The 24,341-nt window shown below is 39.2% G+C and overlaps 1 protein-coding gene across 4 annotated transcripts in view; it reads right to left on the reverse strand.

Moving 5' to 3' along the window:
• slc9a7 (solute carrier family 9 member 7) overlaps positions 1 to 22,183 on the reverse strand; it is a 53,306-nt gene extending 31,123 nt beyond the window's left edge. For all 4 annotated transcript variants that reach the window (XM_056253977.1, XM_056253975.1, XM_056253976.1 and 1 more), the window contains exons 1-3: positions 21,859 to 22,183; positions 4,413 to 4,615; positions 3,605 to 3,682 (exon numbers count right to left, since the gene is read on the reverse strand). In XM_056253977.1, coding sequence (XP_056109952.1) covers positions 3,605 to 3,682; positions 4,413 to 4,615; positions 21,859 to 22,144 — 567 coding nt within the window. In that variant the 5' untranslated portion in view covers positions 22,145 to 22,183. The remainder of the gene's footprint in view (positions 1 to 3,604; positions 3,683 to 4,412; positions 4,616 to 21,858) is intronic.
• Positions 22,184 to 24,341: the final 2,158 nt, after the last annotated feature.

Below are 24,341 nucleotides of genomic sequence, written 5' to 3' on the forward strand. Positions count from 1 at the left end.
AATCCCTAAACCTAATTGTAATCCGTGTAGTTACCTAATATTCCCAGTATTTTATTGGGCAAGTACACACATACTGTAAAATAAAGTGTAACTGGCCATCACGTCTGATCAATAAAATTGGTCTTGACAGACAGATCTTATTCTTCTATTTTTATTTACAGAGCAGATTTTTTTCCTGTGTGAGTATCAGTCACAAGATGCTGAGTCACTCTGTTGCTACAGAGCGCAGCAACTACAAGATAATTTGATGATAAACCTTTCTCTTTCCCTGTTAAAAGCTTCTTCTGTTGCAGCTCCTGCACTGCTGGACCGACTGTGGTCTTTCTGTGACTGTGCAGTGAGTAGATGGCAACTGATAACAATCACTGAGATGCAAATACAGATAAACCAGTCTGTTTACAATGAAACCATGTTACCACCCAAACTAAATTGCAGTCAGCTAAACTAATTAAAACAAGCAGCTAGGGAGATCAAATATGAAATCATTCATGAAAGAATTTATAGCAGTTCTTGACAGGAAAAGAAACCAATCTCATAGCGAGAGAGTAAATCAGTACTGTGAGCTGAATGAAACTAAGAAAGGTAAAGAAGAGGATTAGAGAACAAACACTTTTACAGAGTAAATGCTCTTAAATCTAATGCAAGCCCATCAGTTACGAATTTTAGGTGACATCTATACAGTAGACATTAAAAAAATGAGAGGTGTTTTCTGTAGGAGCAGATTTTGTGCTGGCTTTAAAGGGATAGTTCAGCAAAAAAATAAAATAAAATCGGTCATCATTTACAAGTCTGTATGACTGTCATTCCTTTGCGAAACACAAAAGTAGTACTTTGAAGAATGTTTTTCCAAATATCTTCTTTTATGTTCCGCAGAAGAAAAAAAGTCACCGGTTTGGAACATCATGAAGGGGGAAGTAATTGTTTTTGTTTTGGATGAAGTGTCCCTTTAAGGTCTGTTCACACCAAGAGAAATTCTCAGTGTGAAAATTTTGTGCGCTAAACATCTATATTTCATTTACTGGCAAAGTTCATACAATCTCTGAGCTGCTTATGTTTCCTCCATTCTGTAAGGCTCATCAAAAAAAGTCAAGTGTTTTACAAAGAGAGGAAACAATGTAGCCTTGTGCTTCTGTCTCAAACACACACAGCTGGCAGAAGCCCGCTCCTCTCACTTCCTCAGAGCCTCCCAGCTCAATCAGCATTAAAAAGAATCATCACAATATTGCTGATATGTGATCTGAAAAAACAGACAAACATGCATGTTGAAGTTTATTGATCTCCATTGTGATACTGCTCAAATGAAAGTGTCATACAGCCAGTTTGTGTTGCTTCACGTGTTCAAACCTTCTCAGTGACGAATTGTAATAAATCCAAACATGAATCTCAATTAATTTTGTTTACAATTGCTGTTCCTAAATAAATGCACTTAATATGCAACCTCTGTGCTACAACACAAAGCAACATGTTAACATAATTTGGAATGATTGGAATTAATATTGGGAATTTCACTGTTTTAGCTTTTGTGAGAAGCTTATGGTTTTAACAGTTTTTATAATGAGAGCGTGTTATGTATATGATAAATACAATAAATCAGGAAACTCAGAGAGGTAAAATAAACCCTGCGTATGAGTTGACGTTCTCTTGATTTGTGCTTCATTTTTTTAGCAAAATAATCATGATTATCAGCCCTAGTAGAGTATACTTTATGGATATCTTTGACTAAGAACCCCTATTACATGGAAAGTCAGAGAAGACGCTAGTTAATTTGATACAAATGAAAACAATAAAGAATAGAAGTACAGTGTTCAATACGTCAAACTGCTGTGTACTTAGGTGTCAAACACCCAGACAAATAAACTGTAGCCCTAGTTCATCCAAGAGGACATATTTTAAAGTATCCCAGAAAGTGTAAAAACATTAAACAGAATAATAAGCAATGCCTCTGTACACCTAGTGTGTAGGTATTTGTGCCAATACTGTTTACTCTCAAAAAGTTTACTTCTATAAAAAGGCCAAAGAAACACTGTAAGCCACATGAGGAACAAAAACGTTAAACACTAAAACCAAACCTGGCTTTAAAAATTTTACAAAGGTCACAATCTGCTTTCCCATGTTAAATACACATTAACTGTACAGCATAACAATTTAAAAGGTGCCAGTGTAATATAAGAGAAGTTTGACCAGCCTAGTAACTCATGATCTTTAGCATCTGGTCTGTATCGCACTTCTCTGTGCGGTTAACCTTCCACTGAGGCAATATGGAAAGAGAACAGAAATCAGGTTGCCTTAGAATAGACCATATAAAAATTTCTTAAAGGGGTCATATAATGGTACATGCACTTTTTCAAGTTGATTGTACTGAAATGTGTGTTGGCAGTGCCTGTACACAACCATCCTATATTTAATAAAAATCCATCCAGTGTTTTTGTTTTAATCTCCTTATATGTTTTCCCGTCTCAAATTGAGCCGTTCGATTTTGTGACGTCACACGGTCCGACGCCCCGTCCACGATTGTTGATTGACAGCAGTGTTTCAACACAGACCCGTCCTGAGCGAGCTGTCATCATAGTCCGCCATTGTTGATACGCCGGAGCAGAATGGCGTCTAAGCGATTGTGGTGTTCTGTTCTTGGGTGTAATAACGAACACAGCAGTCATTTTGAGGTTCCTAAATCCGAACCGCTGAAGACGCAGTGGCTGAGTTTTGTTTTCGAAGGGAATATTCCCCACGATCAACGTCAATGTGTTCATGTTTGCACGAATCATTTCTCACCAGACTGCTTTATAAGCGAGGGTCAGTATAAAGCTGGTTTTGCTAAGAAGCTGCTCCTGAAAAAAAGAATCGGTAGCAACTATTTGTGTCCCTGCTGCACCTCCAGAAGAAGTGAGTGTAAAGTTTTATTAATCTTTATATTAATCTTTGCAAATCGCAAAAAAAAGTTGTTCATGACCATTAACTGTAACATCAATCTGTCAACGAACTAACCTATAACGTTACATCAGTAAACACACAGCATTTGTATCTCACTACTCTACCCTGCCAGTGCATACAAAGATAGATCAAAGTGACATTATGTTAACCAACCATTCAGAAACGTCCTGTTCGAGCCTTAATTGTCGAACTTCTTTGCGGCCGTCATCTTGTTGCGGGTCCGACTCCGGTTCAAACTGAAACGGTTGCACAGATGTGTCCTCAGAGACTCCGCTGCCATTCTTTCTCCAAAATATACCCTCAACTGTTGTCAAGGCAACACTCCACGTGCGTTGTGTGAAAACGCCCGCAGAACAGAGAGGCGGAGTCAGCGAAGCTCATTATCATTTAAAGGCATATGCACTGAAACGGCGTGCTGAAAACAGAGCTGTTTTTGACCAGGTAAAATTAACGTTTTCTTACAATACTAATGAGAATTTTTAATAAAAGTATATAACAAAGTTTCCATTTAGATCCTAAAGAATCATATTAACTTGTACAAAAATGCCATTATATGACCCCTTTAATGTAAAGGGGTAAAGCAGCACCTTAACGGATGAACGCTCTACTAATCAAGAAAAATGAAAGGTAAAACAATTAAAGGTAAACACCCTGCTCACAACATCACTCATACCTTTTTGAGGCTATATCCAGCATGGAATATGATGGGAGGAAGCAGAATGTTGAAGAACACCTCTGGGTCAAAGGTCACCTGCAACAATATAAATTTAATATATATAATGTTTATAAACATTTAAAATATAATAAACATGTTTAAAATAAATGTTATAGTTAATCTTGTTAAAGATCTCATAAATCACTTGACATTGCAATTGCCAATCCTGTGTTGATGTATTTTCTATTGAAACAGGAAGTTGAGATGAGACACAGAGGAGGGCGTGTCCTTTTTTAGTTTCTGTCATAATGCTAGGCTTTCAAATGAATAATTTACTAGTATTTGTATTTATGAGCTCCTGTCTGTTTGCTGATCTATGGCTGGGGGTATTTATAATGTAAATAAATTTAGTTTAAAAAACACATGCCCTGAAGTATTTATTAATATTTTTAATCAGCTTTTATTGTTACATTTTCAGTTTTCATTTCGATTTTAGTTTAAGTTTTAGTCATTTTATGATGTGCTTTTGTCATTTGGCTTTTTTAAATATTTCCATTTAGCTTTCATTTATTTTATATTATTTTAGTACTTCAACTTATTTTATTTCAGTTAATTTTCATTTAACTTTTTTTACGAGTTTCATCTAATCTTTTTATTTTATTAATTCAGCTTTATTTCAATTTACAAAATCTATTTTGGTAGTTTAGTTATCAATAACACTGCTGAACAGGAGACAGAAATTAAACTTCAAAATGGAATATCATTCTATGACAAGCCTCTGCTGCAGTGTTTTTATAGGTGTGTGTGTATATTGTTGCTGATGTACCTTGCGCAACATGTCATTCTGCTCCACACTGTGGATTTCTCGAAGGTTGATCTCCCCCTTGAGCGTGTACTCAAAGAACTTTCCGCTAACGTTGAGGAGCACCGTGCTGACAGGACCTTCCTTCAGGGTGCAACTCGGAGGAGTTGTATTATGGTAGCTGGTGGAGGGAATGCCATACCGCAAAATAACACCCACCAACAGACCTGTTCGACACACAGAAGATAAATCACTCACACACATTCAATTCATACACTTTGTGGGGGGAAAGGGCTTTCTGAAAGGGGACCTTGTTTGGAAACAACCATTTTTTTTGCAGTGGCACTGAAATTACACTTCTTCTTAAAAGCTCAGTATGAACAGATTTGTTTCTGTGTGATGACAGGGAGTAGAGATGAGAGCCTGCTGTGGCAAATCTGCTGGAGGGTATTTCCATACTAATGAACTGAAGTGCCAGAGGAAGCCAACAGCACACACAGCATGGGCTAAAGAAACAAGAACAGAGGCAAAAAATATACAATGTAGCAGAATAAGCAGGTAAAATACACTATTTTAAATCAAAGCTAGGTCTATACAGAACTAATTTGGTGGGAAACTGCTGATTTCTGTTGAAGTTTACCCACTCTCAAAATAAATGCAAAAAGTTTACCTTTAGGGGTACAATTGGGCCATCACTGGGGCAGTACCAGTACCTGGTATATATACCAACACATATAGCTTAACTACCCCTAAAAGGTTCAATAGTACCTTAGGTTAGATATTAGGAACTGATAAAGGTAGATAAAATGCAAAGATGTCTCTTCAAGGGTACTGCCCCAGTGACGATCTGTTGTACCTGTACACATCTACTTTTTTCAAGTGTTTTCAGACAGTGCATGGTCCCAAGAGCAGAATCAAATGGGCCAAAAGTTAATAAATTAACACACGAGTAGTGTGGATATGTAGAATTAATTCTGTGTCCATTCCGTAATTTTTTCAAAAATACAATCACCATGTAAACATTCACAATCCAGAGCCAGGATCCTGTGACAGGGGGTGAACCATTTAGCTTCGTTAGCAGTTAACCCTGCTGGTAGATATGAGAACTACACCACAAATAGTTTGAGGCAACAAAAACAAACACATTTTGTGCTAAACACAAAATAGGGAAAAGGAAAAATCTCTTTTAATTGGTCCAGAGTAAATATGTTATTATTGAATTCTGCTAACCGGTTAATAAAGTTACAATGTTCTTAGTTTTTACACGAAACCAAAGAATTTTTCACCAAACATCAGTTGTCCTTATTCTTATAATTTTGTCAGAAGTATTTTAAAAATGTTTTAGTTAAAACTGCAGGCGTTTTTGAAAAAACATAATTAAAAAAAAATTATTGAACAATTTCAAATATAATAATATATAATTTATATATAATATGTAATATTACATAAATAAATAAAAATTAATTCCAAAGCTCATTACTAAAATGTGATTTCCTTTAAAAAATAACCCATTTCTTAATTTAATTCTATCCAGACAGCATTTAGAAAGGAATGGTAAATGGACTGCATTTATATAGCGCTTTCACAGACCCAATGGCCACCAAAGCGCTTTACATTTTGCCTCACATTCACCCATTCACTCACCGACGGCGGTGTCAGCCATGCAAGGCACCATCCAGCTCGTTGGGAGCAGCCGGGGTTAGGTGTCTTGCTCATGGACACCTCGACACTTGGTCAGGTGGAACCGGGGATTGGACCACCAACCTTCTGGTTTGTAGACAACCAACATGAACCACTGAGCCACTGCCGCCCCAGCTAAAGGAACCCTCGGAAAGTTTCTGTTCAGAAAAATATTTAACTTCCAATCCCAGAACTACTGACTACAATCTGGCAACAAAAAGCATATTCCTCCATTAATGGGCACAAAAAATAGAAATCACGTATTTGGTTCTTGCAGTGCCTTCATCATCATGACATAATATTCCTGTGGTTTGAAAATCATAAGTCATATGCCATTCACAGCTCAGGTGATTCTAAGAAGACTTCACAAATGGTTGTATTAATGTTGTTTTAATCATGTTTAAAACAAAGCATCTCCTATTTCAGTATAGCAGCAAGCCAAATGCCTGCAGTGAAACTAAATTAGAGGGAAGAGGTGTGTGTGTGTGTGTGTGTGTGTGTGTGTGTGTGTGTGTGTCACGACACACAAATCCCGAGAGCTACAATATTGGTGTGTAGACAGACCATGGTCAACTTCCAGCACTAAACTCAACATACGGAAGCTTAAGTTGAAGGTCAAAAAAGAAACACATATACGCACGCACATACTGCTGTGTGCAGCAAGGCTTAAATGAGCATGTGTAGGGCATTCGTATTTGGGTTAGCATTACGTTTAGAACCCGGCAAAGACAATGAGTGACCTCGGATGTCCCCCATCCAATCAGAATCCAGCTAATGCAGCTTAGTGTTTGTCTTCCCCAGCACTGTTGAATACGTCACAGTGCACCAAAGCAAAACACCAATTACAACACTTTACTGGCAGCATCTCTTGTTCTTCAGGGACAGAAGGGGTGGTAGAGCAGAAAGCCCCTGACAGCCCAGTCCAAATGCTGTGAGATATAGATACATATACACACATACACTGTATACACAACTACTGTAACATTACCATCTGTCCAGCACGTTAGCAGGTGTCTCCATCGTGTGAGGTAAAGCATGCCAACCTGATTCCACATGAAAAAAAATACTACCTTGAGCCAAACAGGTTCAGTACAACAGCTGAAGTCAAACCTGCTCTGTATTTGCAAGCGATTCATCTTAAAAAGACGTAAGGAGTAGAATGGAGCAGATTAATAAGGAGGAAGTGCATACTATCAAAGCTAATTACACACTAGAGAAAGCTCTGATGGACCATTTGATGGATAGGAATATGAAAGATCCTATTTGAGGGTGTGGAAAGAGACGAAGCAGCTTAAAAAAATAATAATAATAAAATCGAACTGGAAATTAGAAACAACTAGATCCCGAAACAAGGGGGTTTAGAAGCATTTTCTATAATACTTCTGTAATATAAATAGAACAGCCTTGACATATTTAAAAATCAGGAGAGTAGCAACAATTTAAACTTATAAAACAGTCTATATTTGTGCTCCTAATTCTTACTTTTTTAAATATGTGCACTATCGTTCAAAAGTTTGGGGTCGGTACGATTTTTTTTAATGGTAAAAAAAAAAAAAAAAAAAAAAAAAAAAGTCTTTGATGCTCACCAAGACTGCATTTATTTGATCAAAAAGTTTTTTTTTGTTGCAATTTTTTAAAATGCAATTTATTCCTGAGGTGGCAAAGCTGAATTTTCAGCAGCCATTACTCAGTCAGTATCACATGATCCAACAGAAATCATTCTAATCTGTTGAGGCTAGACATGTGCCGACACTGTAATAGGATATATCAGGATAATGAACATGCATGGTATTGTTACCATGGGCACTTCAAAATACTGTGATTAATTATTATTACGAATTGGTCCGATTTTTAGAATGCATTTAAGAATACTTTTCCATCAACCGGTTAAAAACCGGTTAAAATGTACAACACAGCTGTATGCTGCGTCAAAGAAGCATGTGCACTCTGATGTAAACAAGCCCAACGCTGATGAGAAGTGCACTCTCAGAAATGCATCCGTTACCCTGTGGTAACCCCAGTAAACAATGCAGCTGTGCTACTTTCTCCATTAGTTAACATTAGTTCATTCGTTAGTTAACAGCTGACAATTAGAAGTTGAGCGATTGATCGGTTTTGCACCGATAACCAGTGTTGGAGAAAGTTACTTTGAAAAGTAATGCATTACAATATTGTGCAAGTCCCTTGAAAAGTAACTAATTGTGTTACTTAGTTATTTTTTTAGAAAAGTAATGCGTTATGTTACTTTTGTGTTAAAACAATTTTCACCTGGGCTGGGCTTGTTTTTTAATCACAAAAAAGTTATATTTTGGAGCAAATGTAAAGACCCTTTCACACCAAAAGTGAAATAATAAGCCTCAGGCTGAAGGAAATGCAAATTCACGGGTGTACTGTAGGCACCCTGCCCAGATCAAACAAACCTTTCAGCTGTGCTGCCATTCTGGATAACGGGAGAATAGGATGCAGGAGAAAAAAAGTTAACTTACTCAACCAATAAACACAAAAAAATCTAGTCATTTCTATAGGTTTAACTTATGGTTTAACTGAATAATCGAAAGTCAGAAGCAAGTACATTGGTCAATAAAGTGAGATTAAATGCATTAAAATGTATGTTTTATTTAACATATTTAGTTATTGGAGGTTTGCATAGTATTCTGATTCTGCATTTCACTGATTTTATTCATTTTGAGGAATATTGAATCTTTTTTTTGTGCAAGTGAGATGAGTAAATGCACGCTCAAATTTAATATAGAACTACAATAACCATCATGTTTACACACAACACCTCTGCACTTCGATTTGTCTCAACATGGGGACAAGAGAGCTGTCAGGCTTGCGTTACTTATTTGAAAAAGTAACTCAGATATTTTGTTGTAAATCTTAAAAGTAATGCGTTACTTTACTTTTTCAGGTAACCACTAGTAATCTGATTACGTAACTCAAGTTACTTGTATTGAGTTACCCCCCAACACTGCCAATAACCAATAGCTGGAACAATCGGTAATTGGGTCTCCACACATAGGCTTATAGCTTTTCTGTGTTGAGTCCATTGAGCGACTGAGAAGGGAGTTCAATGGAAAGTTAAATATTTTTCTGAACAGACACTGTAATTTCCGAGGCTTCCTTTCCAAATGGTATCCGGATAGAATTAAATTAAGGAATGGAACTTCTGTAACAAATGAAGCAATTGCTCATTGTTAATGTTAGTAATGCATTAACTAACTTTGACTAACTAAGACCTTATTGTAAAGTGTTACTTAATGTTCTTATAATTCTTTTGCACTTTAATCTGTTTGAAACCTTTGTTTACTTTATACATTTTTGTGTTTTGATTTTTTTAATTTAAATGTTCAGAGATCTTTTTGTTATAAGAAATCGATATTGTTATTTTTAAATCGATTATAGTATGACAACACTTTTTTTTGCAACTTATTTCAATATAGTCGTGATACACTCTTAAATATAAAGGTTCTTAATTGGCATTGATGGTTCCATGAAGTAGAGGTTGAACGACTTTAAATCGACATTTATGTGACTAAAGTGGAGTCAATGTCGACTAGTCGCTGATGATGTCATTAATGAACAAATAAGCCTGAACCTTGAGCTGAGACTCAAACGCTTGTCTTGTGCACAGCCATGGCATATGACACAGGGCTGCCCACAAAGCAATTTCTCCTAACAGCTTATTTTTAATCAGTTCTTTTGTCTTTGGGTCGCTATATTTCTCACAGATTTCTGCTGGTTCTAAATCAGATACAGATAAAGTAGCACCGTAAAGATTACATTTATATGAATGCATTAGTGCGAGAGCGATTGTGTGCGAATAAATTATACCTCCCAGCGTCTCTCTACTAATAGTGAAGCTGTGGGTTTTAGTTATTAAGAAATATAGGCCTATGCCAGAATTTCTGCTAGAAGCTACTTTCTTGATAAATCACAGAACAGTGTCGACAATACATTTCTGCGCTCCTGAATGTTACTTTGTGCGTGTGATCTGCAAGCTACTGTCTGTTTGTGTGTGCGTTTACTGTGTTACAATACAGCAGCACATTAGTTTAGATTGGCGATTAACTTACGTGTACAATGAACTGTTTAAAACGTGCATTCACCCGACCATTTTTGAGCATCCACGTAGCATAATCAAACATATCTTGTGGAGTGCTCTGGGAGTATGCATTTATTTGTAATTTTAACTGTTTGGAAACAGAGTAAAAGTGGATTTCAAAGACTTCTTCTCCTGTTGCGCCCTCTATAGGCCATGATCAGCGACTAGCTGGCATCAAGCTTAACCCTCTGGGTGGGGACTAAGCCCTTTTTGGTCCGTTTTCTCTATTTTTACATTTGGGCTTATAAACCATATTGTAAGCTGCGCATCCCAAATAAGGGGAGTGGCAACGCTATTAGCGTCCACAGTGTTTTACTCATGATGTGCCGGGGAAGAGAAACACCTGTGTTGCATTAGCAATCAGGAATCAAAGTTATAAAGGTATGATGTATTTGTTGTTGTGCTGGGGGGTTTTTCTGTGGCTGCTGCTGAGTTCCTCGCCGAGGCTACCGTGCCGGGACGTGGGTTGGAGATAGACGCGTGCGAATAGCGACTGGGAGGGATATTGTGCTGGGGTTTTCCCCTCTTAAGTTTGGCGGCCGCCGTTGATTTCCTTGAATGCGGGAACCCACGTCCGGTAGCGGGTAAGGAAGCCAGCAGTACACTCTCATTTGATTGTGGTTGATGTCTGTGTTGGTATTGTGTTTTTTCGCCGGGGAGGCCCTAATTTATGTGTGCAACTATTGGTCCCCCGGCGCCATTTGTGTGTAAAGTGAGCGTGTGTGTGAGTAAGGGGGTAGGAGAGCAGGTTGTTATCTTCCACATGCCTTTTATACTGTATATTGACGACGGCTATGTATTTAGCGTGAGTGGTATTGATGGGATGTCCTGATACTTGGTGTGGTATTTACGTGATTTATATGACTTTGAGGGTTGCAGTGCAATGAAATTATGCATGCTTGGTTATCACATGAATTGATTTAATGCATGTATTTAACAACCTTTGAGACCCGTGCTGAATATATTGTCCTGTTTGTTGATGCTTTATTCTTCGCTAAGTTTATTGATTAAATGTTAGCATTCATTACAAATACATGATTAGAATTGCTCCTGTCTTTGCATTAACCTGTTATCCCCCCCTTGGGTTTTAACCCCACGATTGTCTAAAAATAAAATTGTTATATTTATATCTAATGCATTGTGCACGTGAGTTTTCCTTGGTTATTGAGCCACAGAAAATTATTGGTCCAGTAGAGAACCTGTAAATCACCCTTATTACGAGTTGGGGTGGTTACAACTTGGCGTAGTTTTGGCAGTCTGGACTGTGGGCAATAACCAGGAAAATGTCAACTGCACAACCATCAGTGCAGTTACCTTCTACATCAAGTGAGGGGCAGCAGAGAGTAGATGGTTCACCGGATATGGCTCAGAATCAAGCAACAAATGCAAATATGTTTATGTTTCCAATGATGATGGGGACACCTTGGTGTCAAAAATTTAATGGAGATCAAATTGCACAGGGGAATAATTTTCAGGATTGGTATAATATGCAGACATCAACGTTCAATATATACCCTTTTTCTGAGGTGCAAAAGGTCTCTGCTGTAATAAGTAATCTTGATGGGGAAGCAAAGAGGGAAGTGTTGGCCTTGCCAACAGCACAGCGTACGACAGCTGATCAGATATTGTCATTTTTGAAAAGCATTTATGGAGATATTGTCCCCCTTGCAACCCTTCGTGCCCAATTTTTTACTCTCAAACAGAGGACAGATGAGAATGTTAGGCAGTTTGCCTTGGCACTTCAAGAATTGAGTAATCGGTTGGAGAATAGGGGCGATGGCACCATTATGGGTAATGTTTTACGTGACCAATTTATTTTGGGACTCTGTGATGCAGGATTGCGTAGGGAACTACGGGGTATGGTCAGGGCAGCTCCTGATAGTTCTTTTGTAGAAGTTAAACAAGAAGCAATCCTGCGAGCAGAGGAATTTGGGGAGGTAAGGCAAGCAGTAGCTGCAACAGTGCAGTTAAAACCAGCCCCTGATACAACAAAATTGGTGGAGGAGATTAAACAGGAGGTCTTTTTGCAGTTAAAAGGAGAAATAAAGGAAATGGTTGCTGGAATGATTAAGGAAGTCCGTGAAGGAGTACAGCACTTATTGCCAAGTAGTGATGATGCAAGATCTAGGTATGAGTTAAGGAGGGGTCGGAGAAGCTCAGATCAATTTGACCATCAGGGAAGACCTATCTGCCGACGTTGTAAACAAGTTGGGCATATCGAAAGACGTTGTAGGGTTGTAGAGGGAGCACAGGGGCCTTTAAACTTTTAGAACCCACTGTACAGGCCCAATCAGTGGGTACATTTGGTAGTGGCCAATCAGAAAAGGATCATTTAATAGGACAATGTCCATCTGTGGAAGTGGTGATACAGGGGGTTAAAACGCCTTGCTTGATTGATACGGGTTCACAAGTGACTACATTGACCGAAAGTTATTTCAAAAAATATTTTGAGACCAGAGGACCAACAATGTATCCACCAATTCAAAAGTTCAATTTGGTAGCTGCTAATGGGTTAACGATTCCGTACATTGGATATATTGAGGTAGATTTGAATATATGTGGGAAAGTTATACCAAAAAGAGGAGTGTTGATTGTTAAAGACTCAAATGGATCATTGTACCCAGGACTAATTGGCATGAATGTGATTAAGGAGTGTAGAGATTTCCTGATGACACAGACTGGGGTTAGTTGTGTAGGGGCAGAAGGCGAAATGCAGGTTAAGGTGTGGCATCAGATGTTTTCGGTGTGTGAAGATCTGTTCAAGTTTGCTGATGAGTCAGGACAGATAAGTTCAATTTACTGGCCGCAGGGAAGACGGAAGACAATACCAGCTCAGTCAGAGGTAGTGATAGAGGCATGTGCACGTTTACGACCTGATAGGAAGGATTATGTGGGTTTAGTAGAACCTTGTCAAGATGTATTGCCGGGGCAGTTATTGGTAGCTAGATCACTGAGCACGGTTTCAAAGGGTAGAGTTATGGTCAGAATTCTAAATCTTTCTACAGTCCCAGTGACTCTTTTTCAGCGCTGTCGAATAGGGCAGATTTTTGACGTTGAGTTGTGTCCAAGTCGGCAAGGAGATGTAGAGTTAAGACAGTTGGATGATGAGACAGTGGAGGTGGGGGTGAGGCAGAATAGAGTGCAGGATGTAGAACAAGAACAGGTGTTTCGGCCGGTGACTGTCCCATTAGACCCATTACAATTTAGCACTGAACAACAAGAGATGATTGCCAAATTGTTATCCAAGCATCAGAAGGTCTTCTCAGAACATGAGGAGGATTATGGGTACACTGATAGGGTGTTGCATGTGATACCAACAGGCGATTCAGCTCCAATTAGAGAACGGTATAATAGGATTCCACCAAAATTATATCAAGAAGTGAGGGGACTTTTGAGTAATATGCTTGAAAATGGTATTATTAGGGAGAGTTATAGCCCCTGGGCAGCGCCTGTAGTGCTTGTCAGAAAGAAGGACGGCACCCTTCGTTTCTGTGTAGACTACAGGAGGTTGAATGGTGTTACCCATAAAGATTCGTACCCCCTCCCCAGAATTGAAGAATCATTGGCTTCATTGAAGCAATCTAGAGTTTTTTCAACATTGGATCTAGCACATGGGTACTGGCAGGTGGGGGTGCATCCAGCTGATAAGGAGAAGACTGCCTTTGTGACCCCTATGGGGTTATATGAATTTAATCGGATGCCGATGGGGCTATGCAATGCTCCGGGAACATTTCAGAGACTGGTTGAAAGTTGCCTGGGTGACCAAAATTTCGAAACATTGTTGCTCTACTTGGATGATATAATTGTTTTCTCCCCTTCTTTTGAGGCCCACATTGCCCATCTGGACTTGGTTTTCAGCCGCCTGGAGAACTTTGGCCTGAAAGTTAAACCTACAAAGTGCTTTCTCTTCCAGCATGAAGTGCATTATTTAGGCCATGTGATTGCAGAAGGAGGGGTGTCACCAGACCCAGAGTAGTTGCGAGCAGTGGAGGCCTGGGCAACTCCTCAGAATATCACCCAGCTGCGCGCTTTCCTGGGCTTGGCAGGGTATTATAGACGTTTTATAAAGAACTTTGCCCACATCGCAGCACCCCTGAATTCTATGATGTGGGGGACATCAAAACGACGCATCCGACCGGCTAAAGGTAAACCAGACTGCTGGGCATGGGGAGAGGAACAGGACATGGCATTTAAGAAATTAAAGGAGTCTCTCCTACAAGCACCCATACTGGCTTATGCAGACTTTCAAGTGCCATTTTTGTTGTATACTGATGCCAGTCAGACAGGCTTGGGGGCAGTACTGGCACAGATACAAGATGGAAGGGAGAGAGTGATTTCCTATGCAAGCAGAAGCCTCCGTCCAACAGAAAGAAATAAAAACTACAGTTCATTCAAATTAGAACTGTTGGCGTTGAAATGGGCTATAGTAGAAAAGTTTCGGGAATATCTTGCTGTGTCTCCCTTTACTGTGTTCACAGATAACAATCCACTGGCTCATTTGAATACGGCAAATCTGGGTGCAGTGGAGCAACGATGGGCGGCCCAGCTCGCAGGATTCCAGTTTGAGGTGCGGTATAGACCGGGGCGGACAAATGGTAACGCTGATGCCCTCTCCAGGTGGCCTGTGAATGAGACTTCTGTCAGGACTACAGAAGATGGGATAGCCCCAGGTGGTGAGGGTGGATATGTAGCATCTGAAGTGGTCCGTGCCTGTGTCCAGGCTTTTGTTCCAGTGGTTGATGTCGTACTGGAGGAGGGTCAGAAGATGGAGGCAGGGGCACAAACAAATAAAGACAGAGTTGGCCCCAGTTTGCTGGCTGAGTGGGTAAGGGCACAGCGGAATTGTCCCGTGGTGTCACGACTGTGGGTCTATATGGACAGAGGAAGAGGGCCAGTTCCAAGAGAGCGAGCAGCTGAAGACCGGCCCACTCAAGTGCTGCTGCGACAGTGGGCCCGCCTCTGTGTGGATCAGGGGCTGCTGTGCAGGGAGGTATGTGATCCAAAGACATTCGATAAATGCAAACAAGTGGTTGTACCTCAGTGTCTGCAGAATCAAGTCCTGGGATGGGTGCATGACCACGCAGGACACCTGGGAATGGAAAAGACCCTGGGCTTGGCCCGTCGACGTTTCTTCTGGCCAGGGCTGGCGCGAGGAGTGGAGAAGTGGTGTCTCCAATGTGCTCGTTGCAATCTGCATAAGACCCCAGCCAATAAAGTGAGTGCCCCCCTGGTATCTATACAATCAGAATACCCTCTGCAGATTGTTTCTGTCGACTTTCTGTCACTGGAGACTTCACGCAGTGGAATGTGCAATATTTTAGTAATGATGGATCACTTCACTCGTTATGCAGTTGCAGTGCCAACTTTGGACCAAACAGCAGTGACTACCGCAAGGGTGTTGTGGGGACACTTTATACAGCCTTTTGGGGGGTTTGATCAGCTGCACTCTGACCAGGGGCCCAATTTTGAATCAAAAGTCATCAAAGAATTGTGTTCATTGTACAACATCAGTAAGTCTCACACTACGCCCTATCACCCAGCAGGAAATGGACAATGTGAGCGCTTTAATCGGACATTGCTGAGCATGCTGGGTACATTAAGGGACGATCAGAAGGAGAACTGGGATCAGTATGTGGCAGAGTTGGTACAGGCCTACAATAATTCACCCCATTCCTCTACAGGGTATACCCCCTATTTTCTAATGTTTGGCCGTCATGCGAAATTACCCATTGATGTGATGCTGGGTCGGGGAGATGAGTTCTCAGGCACAGCTGGTAGCTGGGTGCACCACCACCATGAAAGACTAGTGACTGCCTATAATCAAGCCAGAAAACAGGTTCAGAAGGCTCAAGTTCATCAAAAGAAGGGGTTTGACCGTAGGGTCAAGGGGGAACCCTTGTTGGTGGGTCAGAGAGTCATGGTACTGAATAAGAGGGCCAGGGGACAGGGTAAATTGGATGATAAATGGGAACGGGATACATATAATGTTACGTCACAACCTAATCACGATATACCCGTCTATGTGGTTAAGAAGGAAAGGGGTGATGGTGGCGAGAGAGTGTTGCATCGCAATATGTTAAGCCCATGTAAGTTTGAAATTTCCTTGCCCTCAGAGGAGGAAGTAGAGGTCATGCATCCTAATTCTAATGTCAATCCTATGAACAGTAATTGGTGTATGTATCCTTGGGTGGGGGGCTGTCCTACAGGTCTGCCAGTACCCAAACAGAAGGATGGAGAGACTGCCCTTAATATGGACATTGATGAAGCGACATTACAGACTGCACAGGGGGAAAATCCCCCTTGTTCACCTGCTTCACAGGTCGAATGTTCAAGACGGTCAACCCGGGCCACGAAGGGCCTGTTGCCTCAACGTTATAGAATGTGAAGTATTCGAGTGGGAATGTGCGGACACATTTAGAGTAGGGGGGGTGGATGTAAGCTGCGCATCCCAAATAAGGGGAGTGGCAACGCTATTAGCGTCCACAGTGTTTTACTCATGATGTGCCGGGGAAGAGAAACACCTGTGTTGCATTAGCAATCAGGAATCAAAGTTATAAAGGTATGATGTATTTGTTGTTGTGCTGGGGGGTTTTTCTGTGGCTGCTGCTGAGTTCCTCGCCGAGGCTACCGTGCCGGGACGTGGGTTGGAGATAGACGCGTGCGAATAGCGACTGGGAGGGATATTGTGCTGGGGTTTTCCCCTCTTAAGTTTGGCGGCCGCCGTTGATTTCCTTGAATGCGGGAACCCACGTCCGGTAGCGGGTAAGGAAGCCAGCAGTACACTCTCATTTGATTGTGGTTGATGTCTGTGTTGGTATTGTGTTTTTTCGCCGGGGAGGCCCTAATTTATGTGTGCAACTATTGGTCCCCCGGCGCCATTTGTGTGTAAAGTGAGCGTGTGTGTGAGTAAGGGGGTAGGAGAGCAGGTTGTTATCTTCCACATGCCTTTTATACTGTATATTGACGACGGCTATGTATTTAGCGTGAGTAGTATTGATGGGATGTCCTGATACTTGGTGTGTATTTATTGGTGTGGTATTTACGTGATTTATATGACTTTGAGGGTTGCAGTGCAATGAAATTATGCATGCTTGGTTATCACATGAATTGATTTAATGCATGTATTTAACAACCTTTGAGACCCGTGCTGAATATATTGTCCTGTTTGTTGATGCTTTATTCTTCGCTAAGTTTATTGATTAAATGTTAGCATTCATTACAAATACATGATTAGAATTGCTCCTGTCTTTGCATTAACCTGTTATCCCCCCCTTGGGTTTTAACCCCACGATTGTCTAAAAATAAAATTGTTATATTTATATCTAATGCATTGTGCACGTGAGTTTTCCTTGGTTATTGAGCCACAGAAAATTATTGGTCCAGTAGAGAACCTGTAAATCACCCTTATTACGAGTTGGGGTGGTTACAATATGTAATGGAGATGGAACACTATGTGTTTGGTATCTATGGATTCAGAAGACCCTAAGCTAACATAAGCATGCATGTAATGTGTTTATAAAGGAAGTATGAGTGAAAAATGTACAATAAACTAGAGAATTTCAAAAACGGAAATTAGATTTTTGTCATTTATTTCTGAAAATCACACATCACACAACAATAGTGAACAGTTTTTAAATAAAAAATATATTTGTCAAAGCCTTTGCTTGACAGACATGTGTAATTGTTAAACAAAATGTGTAAAGAACAATGAAAAATTTTACTTTATTTACAAATAGTCCCAAGCGTTTTTCTTAGGAATGCTTAGAATTTTCTAAGCAATGCTTTCTCCTCTCACTCTCCAGTAATTGTTCCAGAGCTTGTTCCACCGTAAATCTTTACCACTTGCCATCATAAAAGTGCTAAAACAATAAATAATGTTATAATTGTATGTATATAAATATATATATATATTATAATGTTCTGTCTCTCTCTCATATTTCTCTGATAATCCGCTCCGTAAGCCTCTGCTTACGGAGCTTTCCGCAACATCGATTTCATTGGCCCTTTACAGGTATTGCGCAACAAGGAAGTGTGTATATTTACAAGCCGGGTAAGTTATCACTGTTTTCAGCGCATGTTTTCAGCGCAATCTGAGGAAGACGGTAAAAAAGACCGCACCTCTCTATCATTAATAGTTTTTAAGATATTTACACATTTGTAAAAGTATGCCATTTAGTACGCTCAATCCGTCCCCAGAGGGTTAAAGCGTCATGGCAGAGCATTAAACTCGACTGGTCAACTCTGTGCAACCCCTACCATGAAGAACCTATAACATCCATGGAACCTTTTAATTGCACAAAAGGTTCTTTATAGTGGAAAGGTTATTTAAATATTTTTTTGCATGAAGAAAAAAAAGGTTATTTTAAGAATTTTCCATCAAAAGGTTCTTTGGGAAAACAAAAATGTTTCTTCTACAGTCTTAAAAATAAAGATTGGAAAAGTTTTGTTTTTTTCGCAGAAGAAGAACCAAGTTCCCCAAATAACCTTTTAGGGATTAAAAGAACTAGCCTTAAGAACCTTTTGTGGTTCTTAAGAAAGTTTCCATGGATGTTAAAGGTTATTCATGGAACCATCAATGCCAATGAAGAACATTTATTTTTTAACATATACCATGATAAAAGCTTCAGCAATTTATCAGAACATGAAAATTTGATATGTCATAGTTTAGGTGCTCAAGAAATAATTTCAATTTAACGCGTTCCTGTTGAATAAAATAAAATTTGTTTAAAAAAAAATCTTTCTGAGTCTGACTACATTGGGTAAAATTGTGCACCTCTGTTTAATCTTCGTACAGAGCTCTAAAAACTGCTGTATTTAGCATAAAACCACCTATGATTTTTCACTGATTTCACTGGAAATGTACTGCAAAGTGAACTGGAAGTCCCCAAGACTTTTTGTGGAATGTTGTAACTGCTGCCATTTAATAGCGAAAGTAATTTTGCTGAATGTGGATCTCCCCTATGGTCACATTCTAATCTAAGCAAATTAGTGATACTATATCAGTTTTTCAGTACGTCAACGGCCGGGTCACCGTTTACACATTTTAGTTGCATGAACATCTTTCAAATTTATCCAAACAATATTGTATGAAACCAAACGGAACAAAAAAGAGCTATATGTCTGAATCTACATATGCCCGAAGCAAAACAAGAATATCTTGCTTACAACATACAACTGGCTCAAGAGGATCAAATATGACCCTTAAAGTCGACATGAAACAGAAGTTGCGACAGTCTTTTCTCCCCTATTGTGACATATATCCGAGTGTAGCGGCATCTGGAATGACAAAAAATATTGTATCTGAATGCCAGTTTGCAGTCAGTTGTGGAGGATATTTACTCTCTGCCATGCATCATACAATAAAAAGACCAACGTTGACGTGATGGGTTTCTTTTACGATCGAGAAAAATTACATGGATTAAGTATTCTTATATTACATGTCAAATTTCACATCCATTAATGCAAGTGTTCTGAAAGAAAAGCCAATATTATCCAGTTCAAGAATAAAGTTAAGCTTAATTATTTTGAAACATTGCAAGGCCTTTATTTTTGCTTTAACAAATGCATCTGATCTAACCAACTTTATCTGCAATAAAAACAGCAAACACCGTGTAAGAGTTAATACGCGAAGCAGAAAGTGTACGAATCAAGTGCTCCATTTGAACTTCGAGCAATAAAGCACACTGATCGGGTTAGTTCGTTTGAGATCGCCTTGAATGTAGATGAAAGCAGGCGGCTGCAGTCATCCTCGAACCGTATTTGTGGCAGATATACAAATAGTGGGTGTACTCCATTCGAGTGGTGCTGGTTTTCCTATGCTGATGGAAGTAAGAATACACCGCTTCGAGTCAAAACAGAAGTTGCGTAACGTCATGTGAAAAGGGACTCTTTTTTTTAAATAATGATGTGCACAGATAAATCATTTATAAACACTGCAACATTCTGTAAAAAATAAGTTGCATCTGACTAATTAAAATATTAAAATAATGACATAGGTCTGAAAATGAACCTACATTTTTACAGTCTGCTGTAAACTGTCAGAACTCTACTGTCTATTAAAGCACCTTGGCCAAAGAAAGGTTTAACCAAATCAGACAAACTAATCCCACCAATTAGACATACAGTAAGTCTAACTAGCAAAAACAACAACCATAAGCCATTCGGAAAATGACATTTAACCCAGCCTTTCTCTCATGTCCAAGCAATGCTTTTGTACTTCAAAGCATGCACTGATGAAAGATTTCATTTTCATTGAAGACAACACATGAAGACACAGGTGTTGGCTGACCTTGCTGAAGGCCTTTGATTTTTCACACTTGTCTTATTGGATTAGGTAGTTCACCAAAAAACATTTTTATAACATTCATCAGTTAAATCGCCCTCATATAATTCCAAACCCTTCTAATGTTCATTCTTCCATGGAAAACAAAAGGAGATAGTTTGAAGAATTGTACTGCTCATTTTGTACACAATGAATGGAGAGAGAGAGCCATACAAGCGTCATAAAGAATGCATAAGCAGCACCACAAAAGTATTTGAAGTATGACAAAAATTGTCTTGAGTGATGAACAGACCAAAATTGTAACTATTATGCATTGCTAATCTTGCTCTACAATTCTCTACTGTTAAACAGTGCAACTGGGTTTTCTGGATTCTGATTAAAAATTAAACTCAAAAGATACATATCAGAGTTTAATTCCTTTCAAGAATACTAAGGTTTTCAGTTAAAAGGGATAGTTCACCCAAAAAATAAAATTACCCCATGATTTACATTTTTGGGTGAACTATCTCTTTAGAAATGACTTAAATTTCGATCTGTTCCTTCAAAGGCTTCAAAAGACCAGGTATATGAACGATTCGCATCTCTTTTATGATGCTTTATTGTCCCTTCTGAAGCTAAAAGCTTCAGTTGCCATTCATTGCAAATGCGTGGAAAGCAACCAGTACAATTCTGTTAAAAAAAAAAACTCTCCTTTTGTGTTCCACAGCAAAAAGGGAAAAAAAAGGTTTGAAGCAACACGAGTGAGTGAATGCATTTTGTGGGGGAACTATTCCTTTAAATTAGAGCTTAAATAGCCTAGTGACGACTCTTAAGATCAGAATGCTGCTGTAGACTGATCTAACCTGAAATACAAAAGCTGTAACACTATTCAAAGCTAGTATGAGGAACTCAACAGGACTTGTGACAGAAGCTAAATAAAAAAGGAGACCAAGAGAAAACGGGGTATAATTTCTTAAACATTAAATATTATGCGATTTTAAAACTGTGGGTTGCATATAGGCAAATACATGTGTCAGCTATTATGCTACATTCACCAATATTAACGAAAACAGAAGTATACGTTACAATACTTCAACACCACATTGAAATGAGATGACATTCGATCCACAAGGTTTTGTATTAGCACTCGTTCAAGCTAGCAGGCTAACGTTACACAGGCTCATTCATGTGAGGCTTAGCTAAGGGTTTACAGGATGGCTGTGTTTCAAAACCTAATGAGCTGCCTATGTAGGCAAAAAAAAAAAACATGCACAAAAAAAAAAAACACGCGAATTAAAAATGATTTAGCTCTGATGACGCGGTAAGTTACTATAACGGTCAAAAATGCTGTCGAGCTCGGCGGCTCACTCGGTTTTGAGACGCAGCCGATGTCTAACGCCTTTCGCAAAAAGACTCATTCTCACCGTATATCATAGCCAGTCCGGTTTCGTGCAGGAAGCGCACTCTTCTGTGTTTGAAGAGCCATATTGTGAGGATGGTGAGTGTCAAAAGCAAAATAAATGTGAGTAAATTCACGCTGTCCTGCCTGTGACTTTCCTCTGCCTCTTTCTCGGTGGCAAGTTCCTCAATGCCGCCGTCATCTGCTCTTATCCGACAACATTGGCTTAAAATGAACATTAAAATAGGAAATAGCGAGCTGTGTCCTGGTGCATATAATGTCCATGGCTTTGGTGCTGTGACCGCCTCCATGGTGCAGGATGCTTGTGGCGGGTTCCCTCACTCACTCACTCACTCACTCACTGCCTCCTCAGCTGCGTCAGGTATATGAGAGCAGCAGCAGACCGCAGCTCAAGCTCTTAAAGACACACGCACACCGCTAGCGGCTGATCGAGTAGTAGCGGCGCTACTACTCCACTCTTACTCTATTACTGTAGGCCTATGCCTATACTTTCCACAAGCATAATACAAAATTGGGCCTGAAACTCTTAAAGTGTTTATTATTATTATTATTTTTCAACAGATTATCAGAAAAGGATGTACTTAATCTTCAGAAAATGTTGATTGTCATTTGTTGACCAAGGAGGTCAAATTTCAAAGGTCAAATAGCTTTTTAGCTTATGCATTTTATAAATGCTTCAAATTGTTTGAAGCCCTGTCTAAATCCAGTTTAAAACACTGATTTGTTCTTGTCTCAGTTGCCTAGTAAGCAAATAATGTAACATTATGTCACTTAGCTTTGGTTTGTAGGCTAGTTGTTGATACACTTCAATTAAAGAAAAATATTTAATTTATAATATAAATATTTACAATAACGTTGAACAGGGTTGAAGTTTTGAAGTTTGGGCTTGGTGACAGAACAGACACATTTTAAAAGGTGATACAAAGATTTAGTTTTCAGATTATTTTGATTTGACACATTTGATTTGATAAGATTTGATCATTTCAGATATGCTACAAACATTTGAAGCAAAAGTAGGCCTACTTTTCTCTAAATCACGGAAAATTTAGTTGTTTTGAAGAGTGTAAAACTCTTAATATTCATACTTTGCAGTCACGTGAGTGACTACCATGGATACCTGGCGGGCAACAAACGGGTATTTTCAACGTAGAGTCCTGTAGTTCCATGTCTTTTAGTAGCTATCAAGTCTGTTAGCGAGCTAGCATAACTATGGACTAGAAATAGGATTAACTCCAAAGTAGCTAAATTGTGTAAAGCAGACAAGGTTTTTTAAGATAATCGGCGCAGTAATAATTCCTCCGTAAATAATCTAGCTCTACTGTTGGGTCATCTCTGGTTCTCATTGAAAACCATAGATATCACAAACCTCAAAACACCAACTTTTAGTAAAACTGGCGACGTCCTGGCAAGATCCTTGATTAGTTTACTGGGTTTCGTTGCTGGAGAACGACGTTCTTGCCCGCCAGCCAGTACTTGTGACGTCACGTGCAAAGTATGAATTACTGACCTCCGAGGACTATAGCTGTCACAATGATTGAAACAACAGGAATTTTACATTTCCTTTTTGCTCTTCTGTATGCTATCACATTTCCTTTGCCATATGAAAAATGGAAAGTCATCATTTTCTTGTTCTGAGTACTAGTAATAATGACTAAACTCTTTTTAAGAGTGTATAACCCAAAAATAATTAATTTGCTATGGCAGGGTTGAGCCTGGTCAGTACCTGAATGGCAGACCTCCTGGGAAAGCAAGGTTGCTGCTGCAAGAGGTGTTAGTGAGGCCAGGTCATTAAAAATCCTTCAAAAATGTGCTTCGAAAAGGGGTTTAACTCTGGCATCCTTGGATTTTTAATGTATTTGCCCATTGGCCTCTGTCCTCCTAATCATCCCCATATATGATTGATTGGCTTCATCACTCTGTCTCCTCTCCACCAATAAACTGTGTTGGGAATTGGGCATGTGTTGAGCATCCAGGTGGATACTGCACATTGGTGAAGGTTGAAGAGATTCCCTCTTGTAAAGCGCTTTGAGTGCAAAGAAAAGCACTATATAAATGCTACAAACTATTGTTATCATTATTATCATCACCAATTTATCACTAAATGTAGACTACAATGTTCTTGAGGGAGTCAATTCTACTACATCTTCCCTTAGCTAAAATAAGGACTACCTTGCCTGACAACTGCCTAAACCCCTGAATATAATATAATTTTTTATATAGTTATGAATATATATAATACATATTTATATATAATGTATAAAAATGTAATAAATATAAAATAAACAAATTAGAGCTATCAAACATAAAGGATTTTGTTTACATAATATATGAGTATAATTATATCATTATATTATACCGTAGGCCTATATATATTTATTAGGCCTGTGTGTGTGTGTGTGTGTGTGTGTGTGTGTGTGTGTGTGTGTGTGTGTGTGTGTGTGTGTGTGTGTGTGTGACCAGACAACCAAAAATGTAATCACCAGTATG

The sequence above is a fragment of the Rhinichthys klamathensis genome, unplaced genomic scaffold, assembly GCF_029890125.1.
Source record: "Rhinichthys klamathensis goyatoka isolate OS25496 unplaced genomic scaffold, OSU_Roscu_1.1 h1tg000109l_1, whole genome shotgun sequence".
Lineage (NCBI taxonomy): Eukaryota > Metazoa > Chordata > Actinopteri > Cypriniformes > Leuciscidae > Rhinichthys > Rhinichthys klamathensis.